The 26,212-nt window shown below is 41.8% G+C and overlaps 1 protein-coding gene across 1 annotated transcript; it reads left to right on the top strand.

Moving 5' to 3' along the window:
* Nucleotides 1-5,042: 5,042 nt before the first annotated feature.
* On the top strand, nucleotides 5,043-9,343 carry can (cannonball). Its single transcript, XM_070280291.1, has 7 exons — nucleotides 5,043-6,157; nucleotides 6,220-6,313; nucleotides 6,382-6,455; nucleotides 6,518-6,611; nucleotides 6,678-6,839; nucleotides 6,891-9,156; nucleotides 9,214-9,343. The coding sequence occupies exons 1-7, from the start codon at nucleotides 5,146-5,148 to the stop codon at nucleotides 9,241-9,243; spliced, it is 3,732 nt and encodes a 1,243-aa protein (XP_070136392.1). The 5' UTR covers nucleotides 5,043-5,145; the 3' UTR covers nucleotides 9,244-9,343.
* Nucleotides 9,344-26,212: the final 16,869 nt, after the last annotated feature.

Below are 26,212 nucleotides of genomic sequence, written 5' to 3'. Positions count from 1 at the left end.
AGTTTCCTCGAAGGCTGGAGCTGACCCTTTTGAGCTAACAAACAATCGGCCCTGAGCGACCAAATATTTTACATTTCCAACTTGCTGGAAACATTGAAAACAAGTCACGTACGGACAGCTCATTTCCGGCGCCATTTTGGGCCGACAAAAGGTGTCAAACGGATGCACACAACGTGCCGCGTATGCTCAATGTCCTGGACTTACCTCAAAGGATCCTGCGTGTCCTGCCAGCCAGGCTGCCTGCCATCCACCAGACTTGTAATCAAAGAAGAGCCGCGCCCCAAACTTTTTTTTTTGGCCAACTTTAAACGTTTCTTAATTGTTAAACAGCCGTTGGCCAACTTTCCCAAACCCACAATTCTTTTCTGTCTTTTTTAAGGATACCCTCAAGGACTGGACAAGACTGTTCACAATTAAGTCTGAGAAGGAAAAAAACTGCCAAAAAAAACAACAGTATATTGAAGGAAATTATTCGAAAAATGCACAAGGAAAATTTTTAGGATGTGAATGAAATTTTACATATAAATTTTATATGGGAAAGTAACATTAAATTAAAGAAATTGTTATAAGTATTACAAGAGTAAGAATTGTAATATTATTATTTTCATTCTTGACTTCTTTATCTTGTGTTATCTTATTCTATTACCATTTCCAAATCCCACAATAACATAATTGTAATTATTAAATCCCCATGTTTTGAGTGTGAAAATGGCTGGCAGCCATGGAGCGCCATGTTAATTAATTTGCCAGGACATCCGGCTGGTGGGCTGATAGGAAGACGGGGCGGCAGACCGCGTGTTTATTTTATGCCGACGCGCTTAAGTGGTAAGCCCCATTAACAACTGCCTGTCGTTTGGCTGGGAAATAATGGCGTTAGATCATCATCGTCGCCTTGAAGGAGATGAAGAAGTTGAGCGGAGAAAAGAACAGGACACTGGTGTCCTGCAGCCGTCTGTGCGTCATTTGAGCGCGGAAAGCTTTCAGCGTAAATTGTTGGAAATTAAGAAATGTTTGCCCCAACCACCCAAAACTCAAGACCAGAGCCCTGGCCAGGACGGTGTTTTCCTTTCGTTTCCTGCTCATATTTCATGGGTCCTGTGCTCACTGTTCACTGTTGTTTTATAGCCGCCATTTGCCTTCACTGTTCCTGCTTCTGTTTTTCGTCCTGCTCATTGTTAATGTCCTGGCAACCGCAAATGGCGCCACCCATGTCCTGGCCTCGGTGTTTTTCTTTAATTTAGTCGGCAAGACGCCCGCCCGCCTGCCCAGTGGCTTCCTTTTGGCCATCTTACAATAATTAGATGTAACGGATATTGTAATTGGTGTTAAATTGCGTCAGAGGCCGTGTTAATGTTTGTCATGCCTGTGGTTTCTCTACCGATGTCCATCTCTACCGCCACTCAGCCCCAAACCACAGAGCCACCAGCTCATTTTTTGTGGGTGGGCTTTATTTGTTTTCCATGGCTGATTGCTTGTTTTATGGTTTATTTAACAACTGGCTACCGTCGAGCACTTTACGCGACAATGTCTAGGGAGAAACTAAGCTCTACGGCGTCTTCTACCTGGTCGAAGGAGTCCTGGGAATCCTTCTTTTTGCTTGAGCCTCAATTAGCATGACAATCGTCGGGTGGAACAATGTGCGACAGGAAGAAAGAGTTGAGAAGAACCAGTTTCCTGGTGGCAAGATGACAGGACATGATTGAATTGTATAAATTCCAAATTTGAATTTGAATTCTAGCTAGGGTTAGGCAGCTTTAAAAAGGACTTTAAAAGAGCAGCTTCCGCTTCATTATTTTGTGTGTGAAATTATTTTTATGGATATGTGGATATTATGGATATCAAATATATGCTGTAGAAATACAAAGTATTCCCTTTCACAGTTGAAAACTTTTGCTCTATAAACTTGCAGTGTATTTTATGAAATTCAATTTACGGCCAACACCCCAAGGAGCAAAGTTTCTGCTCCTCTGGCGAGCGAGAAAATTCTGGGCATAAATCACACAAGATAATTTGCATAAGTTGGCAGGCCAAAGCGAAATCGGCGGCAGCTAAAAATGTTTATGGCCTTTTCGCTTGCCACGCCCCTTTCTGAAGTCCACACCCCTGCTCCCTGCCTACTGAAAATTCCCTAATCAAATTAGCAACAGTTAACCGGAAGTGCGAAAATCCACAAGCACTCTTCCTCGCCGGCCGCGTCGTTGTGTTGCATTGTTTGTGGCATGTTTATTTTTGGCGGCTTTGTTGCAGTTTCGGTTAGTGGGGTGCGGTGCATTTATTTTGATTTGATTGTTGCCCTCACAGCGGGATTTTCCTAGCCGCACCCCTTTGGAAAATTTTCGCACTCGAAATATTTGCATTTTTGGATAATTTCGCATTTTGCATTCGGCCATTATTTGCATTTGAATGTTGCATGTTGCTCGCGTGCGTTGCATGAATCATTCATGTTCAAGTTTCTGGTGCTGCTGCGATTGCTGTGACTGCTGCTGCGACTGGGTGATGATGATTCAAGTATCGATTTGCATGGATTTGCATTTCAATTGCACTTTTTCGACACTTACAATGGATTATGCGGCAGTGTGATTTATTTACGACCAGCCAGCATTACATATCAAGTGATTTGGCTTTCAATCCCATAATGAGGCTTTGTTTGCCATTGTTCCCGTCTAACAGCAGCCTTGACAATTGACACAAATACCCATCCATGTATAGCCATATATGTATATTCGCGGATGTTTCTGATCGGCTGTTAAAGCCGTTAAAGACTTTTTGGCCCGACAACCATAAATCATGCCCGAAATTACAAAACAATATGCAGCACAAAATTCGCTTCTGCGGGTTGTCCTGTCACCAGTTTTTTCCCATTTTGTGTTTTTCATTTTGCATTCGACTTTACTTTTTATCTCGTTTGGGTGGCCAGAAAAGTGAGTTGCCGGTCTCGACATATTGCCAGAGCTAGGGAGAATTCCGAGGTTCCAAAGTCTGCCAGCATATTCGGGCGATTCCACTAAAAATTGAGTTAAAAAAATATAACTAAATGCAGGACCGCCGGGTAGTCGTACCTCGCCATGCCCTAGACACTACAAGAAATGAATTTATTAAATATGTCACAAATGTAGCTTTTATTACTTTTCGAATAAATCATTGAACTATAGACCCTATTACCCCATGAAAATAATTAATTCCTCTTCCAGGGTATCACATAACAAGAATCCCTCATGGTAGGCATGGGAAACCTTGATTCAGCAGCAAATCCGTTGAATATTGGGTATGCAAATTAATTTTTTTGTCTTACCTATCGACCAACCCGCTCATTTCCCTATCCCGAGGTTTTTTTTATGTAGCTCTATCCGGGTTCTGGCGCCCTCATGTGATGCGGTGTCATTATTTTGTTTTAAATCAGAATACAAAAAATAACAAGAAATGAAAGCTAACTTTGGTCGGAGTTGCAATAATATATCGTTTCGGTTAAGATTGGATATTTATCGCAAATATCGCATATAAGGATCGGCCAACTGATCCTTATTCGAATTTTATTATAGACGAAGCACTATTAAGAATTTCTAGATGGACTCCTTACCATTATTCATCAAAATCCTGAGACAAAATATTTTTTTAGATTTTTTGTCCATTTTTCATGATGGGACCCCTTGAAAATGGGGTTTTTTCCTATAGGGTCCACGGTGATGACCATATCTTCCTCAATTCTCATCCGATTCTCAAGCGGAGTGTCTTAAACGATTCTCCACCAGTCTGCATCAAAATCCTGAGACAAAATATTTTTTAGATTTTTTGTCCATTTTTCATGACGGACCCCTTGAAAATGGGGTTTTCCCCTATAGGGTCCACAGTGATGGCCATATCTTGCCCAATTCTCATCCGATTCTCAAGCGGAGTATCTTAAACGATTTCTAGATCGATTCTCCATCATTCTGCATCAAAACCTTTAGACAAAATATTTTTTAAATTTTTTGTCCATTTTTCATGATGGGACCCCTTGAAAATGGGGTTTTCCCCTATAGGGTCCACAGTGATGGCCATATCTTGCCCAATTCTCATCCGATTCTCAAGCGGAGTGTCTTAAACGATTTCTGGATCGATTCTCCATCATTCTGCATCAAAACCCTGAGACAAAATATTTTTTAAATTTTTTGTCCATTTTTCATGATGGGACCCCTTGAAAATGGGGTTTTCCCCTATAGGGTCCACAGTGATGGCCATATCATGCCCAATTCTCATCCGATTCTCAAGCGGAGTGTCTTAAACAATTTCTGGATCGATTCTCCATCATTCTGCATCAAAACCCTGAGACAAAATATTTTTTAGATTTTTTGTCCATTTTTCATGATGGGACCCCTTGAAAATGGGGTTTTCCCCTATAGGGCCCACAGTGATGGCTATATCTTCCACAATCCTCATCCGATTCTCAAGCGGAGTATCTTAAACGATTTCTGGATCGATTCTCCATCATTCTGCATCAAAACCCTGAGACAAAATATTTTTTAGATTTTTTGTCCATTTTTCATGATGGGACCCCTTGAAAATAAGGTTTTCCCCTATAGGGTCCACAGTGATGGCCATATCTTGCCCAATTCTTATCCGATTCTCAAGCGGAGTATCTTTAACGATTTCTGGATCGATTCTCCATTATTCTGCATCAAAACCCTTAGACAAAATATTTTTAAGTTTTTTTTGTCCATTTTTCATGATGGGACCCCTTGAAAATGGGGTTTTCCCCTATAGGGCCCACAGTGATGGCTATATCTTCCACAATCCTCATCCGATTCTCAAGCGGAGTACCTTAAACGATTTCTGGATCGATTCCCCGCCATTCTGCATAAAAATCCGGAGGCAAAATATTTTTTAGATTTTTTTCGATTTTCGAGAATATATTTACATTTTAGGGTCAAAGATGTCTCCTCCACAGCGTTGGTATGAAAGTGTAAATAAAGGAAAATAAATATTTTCAAATTTGAATTTCAATATTTTTTCAACCGCAAAGTTGAAGAGCTGATGCCAACAAATTCTAAAGTATGGCAACCTTACAACTTATCGAAATTGCAACCTTGTCTTATGGGAAATGTCAAAACAGAAAAGTTTTCTTTGCATTGGTAGCTAAAAAACGGGTTAAAAGCGTTTTAAGTAAATATGGATCGCGATCACACAGAAGACGATAAAGAGGCGCAGCTGCGGACATTGCTGGAAGAAAGATCCCATCCCATCATCGCTTTGGATGATGATAGCGACAATGAAGTTACCTTAGACGAAAACACGGATCCATTAGGTGTCCAAGACTCGCAAGTTATTGTAAATCAATACGGTGAGCCAATATACATCGACAACCCTAATGCTATGTTAGAGCTTTTAAACCTAAACAATGAAAGTGGAAGTGTGTACATCCAACAATTTGGTGAACCTTTGAATGAAAATGGTGTCATAATTGACGATAACGACGGAGAGCCAATATACATAGACGACTCTGAACCAAAAAAGGATTATTATATCCAGGGTTCTGGTCCCGAGGAGGTAATTTGCATAAAGGATGATGCTGATGATGCTGAAGAGGAAAACACTCCAATTTGCATCGAAGACTCTGATGATGATTCAAATAGTTTGACTGAAAATAAGGAGCCTGAGAAAGAATCTGAAGAAAAGTCAAAATCTATAGAAGATTCAGATAATGAAGAGTCGTCAAGTCCAATATCTGATGGGAGTCATAAATCTGATGAAAGTCATGAATCTGACGCCTCAGAATCTTCTGACTCTTCAAGTGACTCAAGTAGTAGCGAAGAGTCAACTGACACCGAATCGGAATCTGATGAAAGCTCAAATGATGAACAAGAACCAAATAAATCTTCAAACAAACTAAAAGAAACTTTACCTGAAATTAATATGACATCATCCGAATCGGATTCTAACGAACCACAACATAAGAAGCTCAAGAAAAAAAAGAAAAAGGACAACAGGGATAAGCAGGATTTCATCCAATCAAAACTGAATAAATGGTTCTTAGCGGAGTTCGAGTCACATATGGGCCTGAAACTTGGTGAATCTGATGATAGTCCTAGTATCAGTAAGCCTTTGGAAGAGAGCGATTCGGAAAAGTCAACCAGTTCCAGTATTCGGCGGAATAGGTATTCCGATGATAGCAGTTCTGATGGTCAGCTTGATAGGAAATATACTCAAAGTAGGGGTATTTAATGATATATCTGTATATTATAGAATCGTTAGGCCGGTGGTATTCTAAGACAAAATGGTCGTCCTCAGATGAGGATAATGAATATGATCAGACTCAAGAAATGCAGATTGAGGAAGGGTAAGAAAAATATGTAAGTATTTCTTTTAGATTTTTTTTTATTGTTTTTTTTTCATTCTGTCTTCTAGAATTGAAGATGAAGATTCGCGGAATGACAATAATGAAGAATATGGTTCTGACACTGGTGCAAGGAACTTTGAAGGTCAGGCCTATAGGAAATATATGTAAAGTAGGAATATATCTGTATGATTTTAAATTCCATAGGCCGGTGGTATACTAAGCAAACAAACTCTAAAAGTTCGTCCATGGATATGCATAAAAAATATGAAAACACTCAAGAAATAAAGAATAAGAAAGGGTAGGAAAAATATTATATTATCCATCATTGAATTGTTTTTAATGGTTTTCCGTTTCTTTCATTTAGAAGTGAAGATGCCAATTCTGTTATTAACAATACTGTAGAATATGGTTCTATGCCCATTATAACTAGTCCCATGCCATCGATGCCCTTTTATGAAGCGGAATCACCTCAGTTTCAAATGATGGAGACTCCTAAGCCACTGGACGTTATACAATCCCCAAAAAGGTAAGTTTAGTACAAATTTAAGGCATCCTTAACATTAAAACAAACTTTTAGTGAGGAAGCTACGGAAAATAAAACCGACCCACGGTTGGACTCGGAGAACGAGGAGGATCTTTCAGATATCGAAACAAGTTCTTATTTTAGCTCCAGCCAATCCTCCGATGATTCTGATTCGGAAGTTATTCCCAAGCGCAAGAAGAAGTTTACCTACTGGGATGACATGTCCGAGCTGCCAGTCGACACAGGTGAAATCAGCCAGGAGCAACTCCAGGGCATTTTTGAAGATGAGGAGATGCTTACGAGGAGCGAAAGGGACTCTGATTCGGCCAGTGATCAGTCCGAGGACGAGGAGTCCATCAAAGAATTGGACAATGATGGTTACGATTTCTACGAGGATCCCATTCCGTTGCAGGATAACAGTGAGTCCTTTTCCTTCATGGTGATCAAGGATGACAATATATTCGACGAGTACGAGCAGTCTGTGCTTCGGCTCTTCACGATGGTTTCCAAGATACCCAGTCAGCACAGGTTCGAGATTCACCTAATGGTGTATCCCATGTTGGCCATAACCTACCTGCAAATGGTTGCCAGCGACAATATGTCACGGGCCATTGATTTTTTGGAGAACAAGAGTTGCCAGCTTGATGAGTCCTACTCCTTCAGACTGACCAAGTTGGCAGACATTTGCCGACTGGAGGACATACCAAACAAGGCTCGCAAGCAGTTGGCTGGCTATGAGAAGCTGGAGCTCCAGATGTCCAGGGGCGCCTACCGGCAACTGCTCTTTCACCTGGAGGAGTGGCCCAGAGGCCAACAGGAAAAAGTTCTCACCCATTTCGGTGTTCTTAGCTACAGCGAGGACGAGGAGCCGCAGCAGCGACCCATTTTGGGGAAGCAACACCTTGAGACGCTCTACTGGGCCGCCCCGGAACCCATCCACCAAAGGGACTTCACCATTAGGCCCTTACTGCGGGGACGTCGCAGGAAGTGGAACGAGTCGCCACAGCGAAAGAATATAAACATTCCTCCTAGCGATAGGATCTACAGTCCGACTATAGAAAGGATGGGCTTGGTGCGTCGCAAAAACGACGAAAATCATCGTGTGAAACTGGATCGGGATAACTTGCCTTCGGCCTATCTCTACTCAGCTCCTGGCACTGATAATGTGGTCCTGTGTGCCACCTTTTCCGAAGCCAACACAATTATAGCCTTGGGGACTCTGTCCTCTACCATCTATGTCTTCTCCCTGAAGCCCACAAAGTTGGTTCAACTCAAGTCCGCCAGTTTGCTGGAAAAGCTGGACACCGGAATGGCGGGGATCGACAAGGGAATGCTGGATCCCCTGAGAAAGTACACGAGACGCACTCTCGTGGGCCATCAAGGACCGGTTTACTCGTGCTGTTTTAACCCGGAGGATCGCTATTTACTCAGTTCCTCAGAGGACCATAGTGTGAGGTTATGGTGCCTGTTGACCTGGAGCTGTCTAGTCATATATCCTGGAAGCTTGTCTCCCATTTGCCATGTGATTTTCGCCCCACGAGGCTATTATTTCGCAACCGCCTCGGATGATGGTATGGCCAGGATTTGGGCGCAGGACTGTAGGAAGCCGTGTCGCATCCTGGAGGGTCACCAAGCAGAGCTGACAATGTGCCTCTTCCATCCGAATCGCCATTACCTGGCCACAGCATCCGCCGATTGTACTGTAAGGATGTGGGATGTGATCAATGGCAGTCAGATCCGCCTCTTCAGAGGCCACAAACGCCGAGTCTCTATTTTAACCTTCTCCATTTGTGGTCGCTACTTGGTTAGCGGTGGCGATGACAACCTCATCATGATTTGGGACATGCCTCTTGGGCGATTGATTCGTTACTTGGACTACCACACTGGCCACATCAACACCATAGAGTTCTGTTTGGACAACAATCTCCTGGTGGTGGGTGGCCAGGACTGTCGACTGTCCATCTGGGACTTTCAACGCCTCCTCCTGGACTACGAACCGGCAAAAGTTGCCAAGAAGGAAAGTAATAACAAGGATCAGCTGCCATTTGCCACTCAGGAGGAGCTTCTGATCAATGCTTATTCCACCAAGAATGCTCCCTTTTACTTGATTCGATTCACTCGCCGCAACTTGCTTCTAGCCTTTTGTGTGACTCCTGAAAAATCTAAGATGCGGAATCGTCACAAGATCAGGCCCTTGGATGAGGATAAAAGGGAGTCCCGCACATGGTTCGATTATCTGGATACGGCCAAGTTTGAAGGTATTTGTCAATCGGACTTTGATTTGCATTTTCCGGGAGTGGACGAGAAAGCTCAACTCAAAGTGAGTTTTTTAATATTTATTATTAATCATTAAAGCATTTTTTATTTAATTTTCAAGGGTAAAACTAAGAAGAATCGCTCCGGTTGAAAACCAAAACTGATACATTAGAACATATTAGTAATGAGTTTTAAAATCTATAAAAAATACAAACCTATATGTATATATATTTTCTATATTAAAACAAAATTTTTTAAAAACAAACTAAATTTCTTTAAGTGCACCTTAGTCCTGGCTGTTTATGAAAAGATATTGGGGATAAACATTTCGCATGACAAATATACAAGACTTTCGTAAACAGAGACAAACCCCCAAAGCGGACAATTTGACAGTTTCTGGAGGGAAAACGAAAAAACCCGGGGAGAGAAAAACGGTTTTGGCCACGTGTACAGCTGCCCACGACTCACTCACCCCTCCTCCCCCCTTCTCCAATAAAAAATCGCCTTAGCCTCCTTTTATTTTTTTGGACCTCGCATTTACAAAAGGCGTGCAAAATTTATAGAGGCACGCATTAAAAAATCCGCCAGGCACGCTCGACTAACTGCGTCCAAACGCCCACGGCGCTGGCAGGAGAGTTTCGAATTGGTCCCAACCGACCGCAGTCCGGAGTCCTGCGAAGTCCTTTTCCCGTATCCATCCACCCCCCAACCCCCATCCATGAATAAGCGACAGGACAATATATTTACGCAACTTCTTATGGTGCTGCTGCTGCTTTTGGTGGGGCGGGTGGTTGTTGTTCTTGGACAGCTTCGAAAACAGAACTCAAGTGCTGTCGTTGTCCTTGCTGCTGTTGCTCCTGCCCACTCCCACTCCCACCCGCGCCCGCCACCTGGCCACTGCAGCATCTTGTGTCTCGTTTGTAGCAGTTATCTTGTGGGTCCTGCTGCGCGAAATGAAATTGTTTACTCCACTGTCATATGCACGTGAGCCGGGCGATGTGGCTGCCACATTCTAGCCATCACTGAGAGAAAATATTACTTAAAAAATAAGTACTAAATAAGATTAATGAGGGTTGGAAGCTTAAGGATCTCTAGAACTTCTAAGAAACATATTTTGTAATAAAAGCTTTCTTCAGAAACAAAACATTTCTTTCTCTGCATCCTTGCGGCATCGTCCTGGCCGGCTATCAAAAAAATGAGAATTCTTTTGCTTCGTTTTCTTTTCCATTGCTTTCCATATATATATATTTTTTGGGAAAATTCAACGTAATAATTCTTTTCCGCTTGGATAAGACGCAAGGGGGGAGTTTTGTGGCAGAGTCGGAGGGATATATTCGGTTTCTGCCCCATAATTCTGCGCAATTTCACCAGGACATGTTTTCTGGCCTGTACTTTTGCGACTCTGGCTTTATCTCTGTTGCTCCATCTTCAGAATTCGCCATTTTCTTGTTCACATACCTTGCCACACACATGCCACTGCGAATGTCCTTACAGGGAAGATCCACCCTCAAGCGTCTTCTTCTCTTTTTTGCGACCATTATTTTTCGTGGAGCTTATTAAGGACTAAAAAAATAAACAGCACAGTCCATTTAACCGATTTCCAAGTTCTCAGAAGGTGGAGTGAAAACAAAAGCCTCGAGCCGGCCAGAACGGCGCATAAAACAAATATTTATAATCATAACAATGTCCTGTGTCCTGGCTGGTTTCGAACCAATCTCAGGCTGATGATGAGCAAACAGACTCAAAGTGAAAAGGAAAACATCCTCGAACGGATAAAATATTTAACGATGCTTTAAATGGAATAAAAATATTTATAATGTTAGCTCAGTTCTTTTTGCAACAATTGTTGCACTTTTATTGTTTTTTTTAGGGAATATCCCTGGCTGCACTCATTAAACTTAAACCGTGTATTAGCAGGCCATAAATACAGGATGTGTGTGCGTTTCAGAGTCGGTTGTTAAATATGATAAATGCCGAGTATTGTATTACAATTGGATTTAGGGCAGCGCCAATAACAATAAATTAAAATGCGGACACACAACGATAATTGCGATGCCGCCAAAAAGCAGCAGCTCTGGTCTAAAGCCTTAGCGTTTTGCCGTCAAAACCCATAATTATATAGAGGGTCTGGATGGCCTGGATGGCCTCTTGGATGGTGTGTTGGTTGGCCTGGACCGATGTTTGCCAAATTTATACAAATTCCAACTCCAGTAGTTCGCTTTCGATTGGGGAGTGTGTGCCGCCAGTGGAACGTGTTTCCAGACCAATTACCCCACGATCCGCACTCTGCATTATTATGGCCAACGTGGCCCGCAATTATGTCGTCCAATTAATATCAACGCAGCGGGAGTTGAGAGCCAGGCCGAAATACAGTGGCCACGAGAGTGGTGGTGGTAGTGGAACGGCAGCGGGAACTGCACATTTTATGCATAAGCTATTTATGAAATTTATTGTCTTAAATGGCCAACGGTAGTCGCCGGACGAATCTTAATGTCCAGCCACTTGACGGCCGACCACCCGTGGCAATAAATGCACTTAAATAAAAATATGTAGCTTTGTTTTAAATATAATTATTAAATGATTATAAATAAAGTAAGCTTGCAGCAAAGTTTTTGTTACTAAGTAGTGTTTAAAAAAGGTAACTTATAAACCCAAAACTCCCAAGAAGTAGGTTTTCTTTCAGTGCCTTCATCACAGTCTCCTGCTGCCGAATCGATTTCGATTCGACGTAAAACTGCTTGAGAGGCAAACATCGATCATGCTGTCAATATGACAGTATATGCAATATGCAGTATACAATATATACACAATATGCAATTGCATGGCAAGGTGTCTGCATAATTGCGGCAAGGCAACAGAAACTGCGGGCCAAACTCAGCTAAAATTTATTATAATTTCCACACTTTCGGGCGATGGCCAGATCACGTTTGTGCCAGTGTCATTACATTGATAGACGTGGCTGGCATCGAACTGTGGCAGCAGCTGCTTTGGCCTGTCAAAAGGCCTATGGGGCCAGGCCAGGTCCTGTGCTGCCTTTTAATTAACAATAAACTGGGCATTTTATTACGCAAATGCCAGCAAAAGCAGCCAGAAACCACTCTTTTAATCCCCGACTAGTTTCGGCCGAATTGCTGGCAGGCGTTGTGGCAAATGTCCCAAACCTGCTCCTCCTAGTTGCCACGTGAGTTTATTAAATTACGCATTCGGCTCGTTTCGCACACAATGAATCTGCAGGTGCAGGTGCAGATCCTGGCCACAGGATAAGCTAGGATATAGGCCTCCGTCTGCGGCTTTTGTGGCAGCCACTTATCGCACATGACTGTCTCAGCTCCGGCCGCCTAATTGAATTTGCCAGTCCCGGTCAGTTCGGCCAAGTCCTGGTGCAAGCCGAAAGTGCATATTCACATACTTCATCTTATTAATATGTTGGGGCGCACATTGTAATTCATATTTGCAATATATGTATATTGTTCATATTGTATAAGTATTAAGTGTATAAAATTACCGGTAAAGTGAAGGGGCCCTCGGGTGTCAATGGCGACGGCGACACGCTGATGGATTACAGCCAAATTACACGGCCTCTGCTGATACATTTTGATGCATTTTTAATGAATTTAATGACTTTCTGTTGGGATAAACCGCGAACGAGGGTCCATCGTCAGGACCTTCCAAGGCGCGTTGAAAGGATCACCGATCGCAGATCTCCTTTCACAGCGAAAGCTGGTTAACGAGATGAAAACTTGCAGTTAAGATATCAAATTTATGGTTAAGTCTTAACTTAATTTGGTCCGCGAATGCATGTACTTGGGCTTAAAGTTTTATAAAAAGGGTTACCTTGCTAGAAAACTAAAGCCACAAAGACAATATGATATATTATTATGTAAATGAAATATATAAAAGTTCCCAGAAAGCAGATAACAAAAGTTTATTTCAATTTCAATTGGCATTTCCGAGTGAAAAACGCGGCCATTAAAAATTATAGATTTCAGCACTTAGCTCCCTGGAAGTTTCGCATTTAAAAATTGTAAACAACTGGCAGTGAGTGGCAATTATGCCGGGGCCGACAATTTGAAAATGAATTTTGCATTAACTTAATTATTTTCCATTCCAGAACAGGTTCGGGTTGTGAGCTCCGTTTATTACCGGGTCGCACGCACTTGGCCAAGTTGCGCCTTTGAGCCCGGAGATAGTGGCCGCTGATAAGAGGGCCAGAGTGTGCTCTATACCCGTATCTGGGTATCTAGCCAGATAGCCCGATAGCACTTGCCACACAGTTGCACGCACATGTCAGAGTGAGTTCAGGTGGTGGTAGCGCCTAATTATGGGCGGGCAATCGCTCATCAAATATGTATGTGCCACCAGGAAATATACGACTTAAAATCATGAGATCCTGAGAATCATGAGCCATTTATCACGTTTCTCAAATTGCATTTTCCATGCATATATTTTAGGATTATAATTTTCAAGAAATGAACTCAACACGAGGTGGAGTTGGCCAAGGCATCACCTGAGTCACTTTCCACTGTGTCTCAACAAATCGATATGCGTCCTGGCCATGTTCTCTTGCATCCCCATAGCCCGGTATCCTTGTATCCTTGCGTTCTCATACCCACATTTCCCTTCCCGGATTTCCAAGCTCTGATAGCATGACGACATGGCAGGGCGCACAGGAAACCGAACATGGGGCATGCGACGAATAATGCCAGACGCGACACCGACACTGAATCCTGTCCAGGACCTCTGCCCACTCCGCCCCCTTGCCACACACACACCGATACCGACTGGAAGCGAACTGCTGACTGGCAACGTTAAAACCGTTAAATCTTCATAGGGCCCACTGCGTGTGTTGCCCTGAAATGTTTTTCCTCAACGTCCTGAAGCAGGAACTAAAAGGACATGAAGGTAAAAGTATGGGGATAAGTGAAAAGTTTGCCAAATAAGATTGCAGAATATTTGTACCTTTTTTTTTGAACTTTTAAAATCAATAAAATAATTGAGTTATAAGAACATGAATCATTCCGAAAATAATTATATTTCCTTTAAGATTTTCCCCCAAATGCCTCATAGGTAGAGCATATCTAATTTTCATTGGGGCTTTTCCTGCAGTTTTTCCCCAAGTTGACTGCTTGTTTGCCCTGCGTGGACGATGAGGGTTTATTTCATGCTTACTCCGGCTTTCTAGCCAGCCCCCCCAAACACTAATCCCGCCCGGCTAGTCCACTCCCCCTCTGACTTGCTACTTTTGCACATTCTTTTCAATTTCAACAGCAAGAGGGGAAAAAAAAAGAAAATGGAAAAGGAAAAGAGAAATGGAAACGAGCGGGGTTGGCTTGGCTCAACTGACTTGGCTGAGGCATTTTCTTTTGCAAAACTTTTGCAATTTTCTATTAAAGCAATACACACATGCATGTGGTGGTGGTGATGGTGGTGGTGCGGTGGTAGATTTGTCTGTATCTATGCGTGTGTGTGTGGGTGAGTGAGGGTTTTCCTATTTTCCATATAAAATGGAAAATTTTCTTTATGTGGCCTTTGTTAGTTTTTCCACCCATGTGAAATGGTTTTTCGCCAGCACCCCCACTCCTTCACAAACACATCCTTTTCAGCTCATTCGCATTTATTCAGCAAATTGTGCAAATGTATTTACAAGCAACTCTGTTTTCGGGCCGCCATGTTTGTTCGTTCGCAACCTCAAAACTTTTCACGCATTTCCCCCCAATTGCGTGGCATTTTCATCTCCTTGCTAAACTTTCTGCCTTTGAATATAGTTTTTTGAACTGGTTCTCCTCCGGTCCTGACTGTGGTATTTGCTTTTAGCAGAATTCGCCACAAATGCCCTTAGTTTTGTGGAAACTCTTTTTAAAGCTTAAAGCCGGTGATGGGACCACATGGCGTATGCTTAATCAGGCAGTGTGTCCAAAGCTCGTTCATGCCTCAGTGATGACATAAGCTAAACACGCAGTAGAGGAGACGGCTCCAGATGGCTATTTCCAATCGATGGACTCACAGATCTCAGTCTCCCCCACCAAGTGTTCAATGGTTTATGCAAAATGTTTTCTATTTAAAAAATTGGATGTCGTGGGAGTTTATGGGTTTTTTGCTCTAATTTTTAATTTTTGAAAAATGTATTTATCCAAATGAAAAAGAACCCCATTGGCTTATATCAATAGACACCATCGATTCTATCCTCCTCGCCCAGGATCGTCAAAAATTCCTCTTTATTTTGCCATCAGCTATTGTCTTTGTCTCTGCTTGCCATGAAATTTCCGTTGCCCGTTTTTTTCTTTTTTTGTCTTTGGACCAACAACATTTGGCCCAAAACAGGTGGACAGTGGACACTAACTGGGCAATGGCATGAGATCCAGGAGCAGTGGCAGGACTCTAATGTGCTCGTGTCCATGCGACCGGCAGTGCTTCTGGCCATTTTCTATTTTTATGTGCGCACAAACTGTAAAACAGGAGTCTGGGTGCATAAAGGCACACCCGGCAAAAAAAGGGAACTAGGATGGAGGACGCTATAAAACGGCAGTTCTGCCACCGTGGCCATAACAACATGGCCAGAACCAGGGACAGCAGAAACGACCAAGTTAACTGCATTTTAACGCGCATTTCAATTTGGAACGGATATAATTTATAGACGACTGACTGGCGCTTCTCGCTTATGAGTCCGGCGTTCTTCGAGCAAAATGTTTGCCTCAATATTGAACCTTGCGCTTGACTGCCTTTGCCGTCCTGCGCCCAGTGCACCTCCTATCTGGCCGGGCATATTTATCTAGATTTTGTTTTGGCCCTAGCCCTGCCAGTTGCCGCCACTAACGTTGTTAATGTGCAAAATTTAATAATCAAGCGTTACGAGGCGATTGCAGTGGCGGCACCTAAAGAGTTGTTTAATGCAAAAAGGTACTTTCTTGGTGCATTTTTCCTTGAAGCTACACCTGAGTCAGGACATCGTAATATCCCTCAAAGTACTCACAACTCTATTCCTTTTTTTAAAGAGTTGACTTTAACAGTTTTCTATTTTTGGCCAAAATTTGTCTATGACTGCAAGTGACTGTCCTGACCGTCCTTGTGTCCTTTTGTCCCGCCTGTCTTCTCATCAGACATGCCACTCGTGCTCGGCCAGGACCTCTTGTCCCGCTCTTATCCTGCTGATGGTGAACTTTTCCGAGCTTTTCGTTCTTTTTTTTTTCGGCTGTCCCGTCCAGTGACGTGAAATTTTTCCACTCTTTTGCAGCCACTGTCTGCGTGCTTAAATTGAACAATAACCCTAAGTTGTCGTCTTCGGAATAATATTTTCAGTGCCCTCCAATGTTGATTTCTCATGCGCCCCTCCTCACCATCTTTCTCTTTCTAAGGACACGTCCTGTCTCTCTCAGCGTACCTTTCTTATTCACTCGCCGAACAACAGCGAAAATCGCAAAGCAATCAAATAAAATTTGAATAAAAGATTTTTGTCTGCCGCTGATTTGCGAAAATGTACAACAAAAACAAGAGTTTGTTGGAAATGGGAATGGGGCGCCAGTACAACAGAAAATGGTGGGCGGAAACTTGTGAGTTTTCTGGGGGAAAATGTGCGTTTTCTGCACACACATAGGCAGTGGAAAAATATGTATAAGCAAGTCTCTTCAAGGAGGCAAATGTGAGTACAGTTTTGGTTAAGTTATTCCCAAATAAGACGAAGTATAGTCCTTCAATAGGGGAGAGCTTAAAATTGAAAGCGTTTCAAGTGGTTCAGATGCAAAAAAAGAAAAGGGAACAAGTCAGACAAAAGTTTCTTTTCAAATACGAAAATAAAAGAATAATTGGGGTTGTTCAAGAAAATATTATATGTGTATCTTGGATAAGGGTTTTTTAAAAGAAATCCTATCAAAATCGTAATGTATTTACTTTATTTTACTCAAAAAACACCCTTTATTTCAACTGATATTCAAACACTTTTAAAAGCCACTGACCCTCATTAAAGTGAGCTCGCCTTTTTCCTCATTTTTTTCCCGCTGACCCCGATCCGTCTGTGAATTTATGTCGACATTGACCTTGACCAGAATACGGGAAATGCAAATTAGTAGAACCCAGAGACACCCGGACCCAAACAAAATAAAAACAAAAACTCATTATAAAGCTTTGCCCGACCCAGGACCCGCGTCCACCCATCACCCACCACCCTCTAATTTCATTTTACACCGAATTACGCCCAAAACGGTGACGTCACCAAGGAAGCTCGGGCCAAAAACCTAATTAGCCATTTGCCTTGTCCTTTTCCTTGCTATCATTTTCACTGTCACGGGCCAAAAGCGAGGAAGAAAAGAAGATGGCCAAGGACGGTCGGAAAACTGCGACAACATTCCAGAGGCTTGGGCAGAAGGGGGTTTCTTAAATTTGTAAATATTTGTTAATTTAATTTATAGAATTTAGGGAGTCTAATATATTTAAAGAATTTATGAAACCTATTATTTATTAAAATAAATATATTGCTAATATTATAATTATTTTTTAAAATTTTTAACTCAAATATTTTATTTTTTTCCCCTTTTTCATTTAAAAATAAAAGTTTATTAACATTTATTTATGGCCAGTGGGTGGGCCCATGTGCCGCGCAAAATGGCCAGCAGATGGCGCTTGTCTGTTCTCGTTATGAAAGTGTTCAAAAATGTCGCTGACCGCAAATTGGAGCTTGGGGGTCAAAGTTCTCGGCCGCTAATGCAATTAACACTCTCTGAAAGGACTTTTTATCCCTCACTCTCTCTCTCTTTATTTCACTATCTCCAGCTCTCTCTGGCACTTTCTCACCTACTCTCTTTGGCGCCTGCCGGTGGAGCAATTTTCCGTCACTTGTAACAGGTTCTCAGCAATTCGAGGCAAAGTTTTTAATTAATTTAACTCTGGAAATGGGGGGCGTGGCTGAAAAGTTTTCTGTGTATCCTTCAGGGCCTGAGTGTTGGTGTGTCCTTGATATTGGATCGAAAGGACAACAAGTTGGCTGCCAAAAAGGAACTGGGCTAACAGGAATAACTAAGAAGTAGAGAAAATGAATAGTGTTTTAAAGAAGGGGCTTGGATTAATAGGATTTTTATTTATTTTATAGTTGTTCTAAGTGAGTTTGTTTAGAGATTATTATGCAGGTTGATAAATATAATAACTAAATCCTGGATAGATTATTTAAAGAATTATTTCTAACGTAGGAGCTCCTAAAGTAGGAGAATTATTATTCGTTGGAGTTCAACCAGTAATAAGCATATTTGGGTCAATCTTTAATAGTTATATTACTTAATCGTTTAGATAGATTTTTTTTTTTTAGTTACCAAAATTTCTCCAAGATTAGGAATTCCAGAACGCATTCAATGATGTCAGTTGCTGCCACGCAGTTCATTTTGTGGTGCAAAAAGTTTAAATGCTTCGGCAAGTTGTTGCAACTTGTGGCGGCTGCCGTGGCGGCAAATCAGCGTAACACAAAACGCCAAATGATTCGCTAACTTTTCCCGCTTTTCCACTTTTCTTCTATTGCCCCGGCTTTTTAGTTTTTTTCATGGGGTTTATTTTTTTCCCCTCTACGTTTTATTGTTTTAAGCTGTCGCAGCATGAAAACTTTGGCCAGGGAACAGTTTTTCCGCGGGCCTGTCAATGCAGGGCCGGAATATTTATAGACTGCAGTGAAAACAGAGAAGAGGAGTCTTCTATTCTATATCCAAGGTGCGAAGTATCAACAGCATCAAAGGTATGGACAAAAAAAAATTATAACTAAAACCTGGCAGGAGCAGCTGCCTTGACTCTGTAAGCGGCATAGTATTTTCACACGCCGCAGCCGCCAGAAATTTGCATAGAGATATATTCCCTGTTTTGCGATCGAAGCGAAACCCTTTCCCTTTGTTGTTCGATGTTATTTTTCCAAACGGGCGACAGAGAATTATATGGAAATTATGCAAATGCAGTCACAGGGATAATACACTCAGAGGAATCTATATCCTGGGAGACTGGGCTGCAGACACCCAGAGATCTATTCGGCTTAATTGCAACGTTCAGAGGCTGTTGCCTCTTTTGTTCATTTTGCAACAGGACATCGGTTTGTTTGCCTTTGTTGTGGCACTCTCTGCCTCCTTTTTTGTGTTACCCCCTGAATGGCAATCGTTTTATTATCCCTTTTGGTCTCAGAGAGTGAGACGGAATCGATTGGCAATTGGCAATAATCAATGGGATAAGTGCTAATTTGCATTGTCAGTTTGTCAGCCTGCCGGAGGGTTTGCCATTTTAATTGTTTCTGCAATTGACTCTCATGAATCGTAATTATATGTTACAAGGAGTCAGTCAAGTGGTGGATTATTACAGGGTAGGATAGCTCTTCTTGCCATTGAGACAGCTTTTCTAAACAAACATGTTAATTTTGGTGCTCCTTTGTTCAAATAGCTACTCATCTCGTTAACCAAATGGCCTCGAATGCAACCTGCGCTTTTAAGCCAAAATCAATTTCAAGCATCATAAACTCGCCTCAAAAATTCACCGAAATCGAAATGAGCCGGGTCAGAGAACACACAAAAAAAAGTTATTTATAGTAGAAAAGAAACAAAGCCTCCTGACTTTCGAGTGGTGGAGCTCAATTAGCAGGCAATAAACCGGAGCGACGGCAAACGGTAGCGCCTTGCAATTAGCCAGGCTAATTAAGTCGCACCCATGAATAGGAGCCGAAAACGTGGCTAATAATGAGCCAATTTGCATGTTTAGAGCGCATTAAGCATTAAGCCCTGGCTGCAGAAAAAAAAACATGGAAAAAATAAACGACTTCCAAGCAGCTAATCCAAAAACAAGCCCAACAAATGATTGAATTTTTGTGATGCATTTGATAAGGAATTTTAAGCAAAAAATAGCTTACTTTTTTATCAATGTATGGCCTATAAAAAAGTTCGTTTACTTGGTTATTTCTAAAAACTAAAGCTACCTATTCTCGTTCCATATCACGAGCACATTTCTTGCCAAAGCCAGCAGGGCCAGAGCTGCAAAATAAAAACTGGAACTGCAGTTGGCAGTCACATTGGCCCATTGGCCATTTAGCCATTTGGCCAACCATTTGTCTGCGCCAGACACCGATGACGATCCGCATGACGACGGGGCGTGCATTTTGTTTACATTTTCGGGCCAAAAAAAAAGGAACCGAGTCCCCATCCCAAAAGCGGAACAGTTTTTTTGTTTGGTTCTGTTGTTTTTTTGGGAGGGGAAGCTTATGATTAATTGCCCCTTGCAGGCGCCGGTTCAACCTCCTTAAAGAGTAACCATTTGAAAGTCCCGGCCAGCAGAGACAGTGCCAAAAAAAAAAAAAGAAGTTACTTGGTAATACCAAAAAATTAACGCAAATTATTTCAACGCACGCTGCAAGTGATGGCCAAGATAATTCGGAAGGGCGTAGCTAAGAATGGCGAAGGGACGTCTTAAGATGGTAATTAAAATTGATGTAAGCTCATTTCAAATAAAAGCCACGAGGGGAGAAAAAGTCAGAAAACAGATGGACTAATTGAAATTGGCAACAAAGTAGATTGGGAAGGAAAATATTTATTCTTGTAAATGAAATTGTAACTCAGAGATACAAGACAACTTTATTAACCATTTAAGCCATCTTATTAGTGTTTAATAAATACTCTCCCCCCCAATTCATTTTGATTAATTTGCTCATTAGGTTCGTAATTGTGTTTGCCATGAACTCTTCAATATTCTCACTTCATAGTACAATTTTTGCTATTGACTCGTTTATTGGCTTCATTCAGCCTCTACTTGGCCACTGTGAGCCACTTCAGATCCGATCAGTGCCATTGTGGCCGTAACTCAATGGATGTCCACTTCAGCCGGTAAGTTGGTTACTAATTTTTTGCAATTGTATCTGAGGGATCCACGGCATCCGCATCCAACCATCTATCTATCTATCTATCCATCTATCTACTTGGAATTGTATTTATCTGTATGCAGGCAGTAGTCGGCGTTTCAATAAACCGCACTAATGAAGCCCATTCAAAGTGCAATGATGTTACCTCTCCCATCTATCTATCTGCCCTTTGGGGGCTTTTCCGCTTGGCGTCGATTTTAATGGGCGCGAATATTAATGACATTTCCATTGCACTGGGCCTTGGCAAGAAGTCGGGGCCAGAAAGCTCTTGTCAGCATAATTATGAGCCCTCCACCCCCTCTGTTACTCTAGCTCTTTGAAAATTGAATGTCTAGGACTAGGTTTCCCAGGGAATATACTTTCCATATGATATTCTTGAAATGAAACTTTGAATTAAGAAATTAAAGTGCCAGACTTTGTTTTTTTGTTAAAATTTGTTAAAAATATTTCGAGTTTAAATTCCCAGGGTGTATTCTTCATTAATTCTAGAATATGGACTTGGGGGCGTGGCAGCGGCGGCCATGCGAAGTACATTTCTTATTCGTTTTATATTATATGCAGGAGTGTAGAGCCCCCTCTTCTTGGATTGCGCGGCAATGTTAAAGTGCATGGGGCAGTGGCAATGGCAGTGGCAGCGGCAGCTGTAAGAGTGGATGTGGCAATGTGGCAGTGCCGCTTCTGTTCTGTTCCGTTGCATGCCTCAATGCACTTCCACTTGCCGAGCAGCCAACCAAGAGCTCGAGGGGCAGTGGCAAAAAAAATGGAGTTGTTGCTACCTTGCTACCTTCAAGTACGAGAGTTATTTTCGCTTTTCTTTATTTGCATGTTGCCATAATTGCGTCGTCGCTGCAATTCTTTCATCAAAGTGCGCCTCATCAGAGAAAAGAAAAAAAAATGGAAAAGCGCGGAAAACAGCCCCCACACCAGCCCCCAACTCCTTCTATCCCACTCTCTTTTCATTCTGTCTCGCTTTTCGCGCGGTAATTAAAGCAAACTGCGAATTTTTTTCGGCGCTTTTCAGAGCTGTAATTAAAAATGGCAAAAGTTTTGTTTTTGTTTTCCACGCTTTTGTTGCATGCAGCAGTGTGTGGGAAAAACCGCGTCAAAAGCAACGGAAATGCAATGGAACGAACCGGCCAGCCCACCACCTCCTCTCTCAGTTTTCCTCTATTTTTCCCCAATTTTCCGCCCCAGCCCTTTACCTCTTCGAGGGGCCTTGGCTTGCTGTTTCCTCTTTTGATTTTATTTTTTCATTTTTTTTCGTTTATTTTTTTTTTGTTGGCCTGGCATTGATATGGAAAAGTTGGTGGATTGCTGTTGTTTCGAGACCTTGGGTTTCACAGGGGCTGGAGGCAGAGCAGGGTTTCCCAGTTATGACCGCAAAATCAGCTTAAAGTTGATGAAGCTGAAAAAGGCAGAAAAGGGGATATATTCTTTTAAAAGAAAAGTGACTTAAAAGTAGAGTTTAAAGTAGAGTTATAGCTTATGATTTATTATATTAATTTTAATAATAAAATCCTAATTAGTAAAAAGCTCTCTAAAATCCAAGTCTTAAGCTCCATCTCAATCACAATTAACTTTACAATAATTTACATTCATATTGTCATTTTTGTACTCCTGACACTTGCCACCTTTTGCTGCCAATCCTGCCAAGAGACCAAAACCAAAACCGTCAATCAGAAAAGACAAAAAAAAAAACCAATGAAGAAAATCAAGTCGAGACCGCCAACTAACCATAAATACGCCTGGGCCGAAATACAAATTAAATTAAGCAACGAGACAAAAGGCAGACTTGCAGCAATTTACAGAAAAACTGCCAACAAATCAAATTGCCACAAAAAGGGGGGGAATGGCAGGAATAAGGGGGGCGGGATACGACATACGAGAAGGCGATCTCAGTGCTGGCCAATTCCCGGGTTGACAATTGCGGTGGCGGCTGGTTTGCTGAGTAAATAATTTCGTCTTGGCCATAAAAAGGCTGTCACAGTGATGGCCAAGTGGGGGAGGGGGTACCACCTGGGTGAGGTGGAGGGTGAGTGGAGCAGGCCTGTCAATTGGCGGGAGATTGATGCCCCTGGATAATAGCGACGCGAACAATTTGCAGACGACAACACGCCGCAGACCGAACGACAAACTTGGAGACGGAGTCGGAGTCCCCATCGGCCTGACAAGAACAGGAGACATCGATGGAGACCGATGAGATGGTGTGCGACAGAGAGGTCTTCTCCGGTGAGCTGAAATCTCCAGCGGTGGTCTGCCGCGACAACTGAATGACAACTCTTTAGGCCATCGTCGATAACGGGATTTCCTGAGCAAGTTATTTGCCCAAAAATGGGTTTTTTTTTGTTCACCGAACAGGCAAAGTGTTGACATGGCTTCGACGGGTGACAAAGGCGCATGCGTGACACCCCCGAGAGAACGGGGGTCCGGACTCCATTTGAGCCACAGATGGCCTGGGCTACAACCTCTCCGGTATGGTAAACAATTCTCCGGTTAAAGCGCATCGGGGACAAATCTTTTTTTCCCCTCCCAGATGGCCCAGCTCAATTAGCCATCAAGATCATCGCGATTTGGCCGTCTTTGAGTTTGCGTTGTGATGGGAATTGTTCTTGGCCAAACAACAACAGCTGCCACTGGGTATGCGTTTATCTATATAGACGGGGGCCTAGACAAAGGGGCATTGTTTGCTTTTCCGGCAGGATGCAATAAAATGCAGGTGCATATCCCGCATCCATCTCTAGGTTCCCAGCTTTCCAGAGACTGAAGATGCACTTGAAAAAAATTCAGAGCTTATAAAGGACTTGAGGCTGGCTCTACTTGTATGTTAGTTCTAGAATTTATTTCAGTGCATATCCTTTTGGCACTGCATCCGAGTTGTCCTCTCGGCTCTCGTTGCGTTCTCAACATGTTGCCAAGTCATTAACTTGAGCCTGTTTTTGGCTTTTGTTGCATGTTTGTGATTACACGACTGTGGGGGCATACCACATGTAGTCTGGATGGGGGTCAGAACTGCAACAAAAGCGGCCAGGACATGGACATGAAGCTGCTGTTGTTGCGCCTTGAGCGTTTGAGCCATTTGAAAATTGCAGGCAGGGGTTGCAAGCAACCACTCTGTTGCAACTCCACCCCCCCACATTCTGGCCAACGCCATTGTCTAGTTTTTTATGTGTGTATTTGTGTCGTGCTCATGTGCGAATTTTTTATGGCTTGAAGAAAACAACCCCCAAGTGGCAGCCGGCGGTGGCATTCGTGTGCGTGTGGCAACGTCAACTGGGGCGTCTACAAGCTGCTAAGTGCACTTGCCCACCGTTTCTTGGCACCGCCCCGGCCCCGGTCCTCCCGCTCACATGTAGCTTTTCTTTTAGCCATGAATACATAATGCCCTGCACTTGAGGCGTACTCTTTTCTTTGCCTTCGTCCTGCCGGCGACAAAGGCGAGCGGCTAATTCAGATGGCAGATTCCAGGATCCAAGGGTCCGTCAGATAAATGCATTCTCTAAATGTTGCAAAAAGGATGTTACCCCATCTCCCAGCCCAGTCCAAGTCCAAAACAAATGGAAACCCTTTTCGCAAGGATCCTTGCCAGAGTGTGTGCGCCTTCCGTTGCCAGTAGGCCGGAAAGTAATTAAAATCTGCGCTTAAGTGCAGCTCTTCAGAGGCTTGCAACAAAAAACACAAAATTGTGGATGGTAAGCAGCTCAAAGGACGGTGATTTGGGAAAAAGGGATTTGAGGTCCTTTGTGAAAGGACATCTAGTGTGAGAAGCGCTAAACTAACGACATAAAAATAAACTAATAGAGCAAATAAAAAATCATAGAAAACAAATATCCTTAAAGGGGTATACGAGCGCCCTCTACGGGCATAAAAAGTGTTCCCGCTTTATTAGCAGAGACACACCACCGCTGAGAACACTCATGAAGAGGAGAAAGTGCAATTTTTTAAAGGGGCGAGCTGGAAACATAGAGTCCCAAAAAAACATAGACTGCTCACCAAAAGTTCTCCTGGAAATTAAGGGGAGACTGAGTGGAATATTGTTTGAGTGGAAATGAAAATTCCAAATTAAATAAATAAACTAATTTATAGACATTTTCATGTGGAATTCATCGAAAATTAAAAAAAAGGGTTCGTCCATTACAAAGTTGAGATTGCTCTCAAGGATGGTGAACCCCTCTCGAAGATTGGCTTTTCCTTTTTCTATCCATGTTTGAAAATCTTTTGATAAATTGAATTCTATTTTTTGCAATGATTTTAAATACTCCATTTTGGTCACAAAAAATTTGCAAAACAATACGTACTAAAATTTGCATGTATTAGTAACATGTGTTGCCAAGTAAGTATTTACGCCATATTTAGTATAGAGTTGCCAATATTAGACCCTATTTTAATATTCTAATTTTCTAATATTGATTATAATTCCATTTTTATATATTTATATGCATATACATATTTAAGATCAATTTACATTTTTCATAAATTAGTACTAACAAGAATAATAAGAATAAGAATAACAAGAATAATTAGATCAAATTAATTAGTCTTTTAGACACTAAAAGAATCAAAGAATTTTTCGTTCGATAAAAGGTTCATTGCAATTGAATAAAAAAATTGATAAAATTTGCAACATTTTCATTTTCAGTTCATTTTTATTTTCATTTTTTTTTCATTTTCATTTTTCATTAAAAATAATTATTAATATGTTTAATATAAGCAACTGCGTAAGTATTTAATGTTTATTTTGTAATTATTGCCATTAATTTGTTTTTTTTTCTAGAATGTTACTATCGTTACCACCGACAAGCTAAAGACGCCAAAGAATCTGAAGAAGCTAAAGAAACCGAAGACACCCATGACCTGGGAGGAATTAATTGGTGAGGAGGACGACGTAGTGGAAAAAAAAAATAAAAACGGATTAAAAAAAAAAATATAAATAAATATAAATAAGCAAATCAGAACCCAATTAAAAAACCAAAGAAGATTCTTTGGGAGTTGTTGAAGGCCCCAAGGCCCGCAAACAACTGACCATAATAGGGACAGTCTTGTCTTTTTATATAAAAAAAATTCCTCATCAAAATGTTACCAATGCTTAACACGTTTTGTCGAAAGTGTTTGTATGCTAATTGGTCACACTTTTAAAGCCATTTAAAATTTTTTTTAAATGAAATAGGGTCTAATACATTGGCAACTCTATACTTAATGTGGCGTAAATACTTACTTGGCAACCCATGTTACTAATACATGCAAATTTTAGTACGTATTAATT

This window comes from Drosophila bipectinata, chromosome 3L, assembly GCF_030179905.1.
Source record: "Drosophila bipectinata strain 14024-0381.07 chromosome 3L, DbipHiC1v2, whole genome shotgun sequence".
In the NCBI taxonomy this organism is placed as follows: Eukaryota; Metazoa; Arthropoda; class Insecta; order Diptera; family Drosophilidae; genus Drosophila; species Drosophila bipectinata.
Note: the sequence above shows the minus strand (reverse complement) of the source record. Positions and strands in the feature narration are given on the sequence as shown.

Coding starts and splice junctions, on each gene's coding strand:
- can (XM_070280291.1), top strand. CDS start 5,146: ATGGATCGCGATCACACAGAAGACGATAAAGAGGCGCAGCTGCGGACA. Junction 6,158..6,219: donor CGATGATAGCAGTTCTGATG/GTCAGCTTGATA, acceptor TGTATATTATAG/AATCGTTAGGCCGGTGGTAT. Junction 6,612..6,677: donor GAAATAAAGAATAAGAAAGG/GTAGGAAAAATA, acceptor TCTTTCATTTAG/AAGTGAAGATGCCAATTCTG.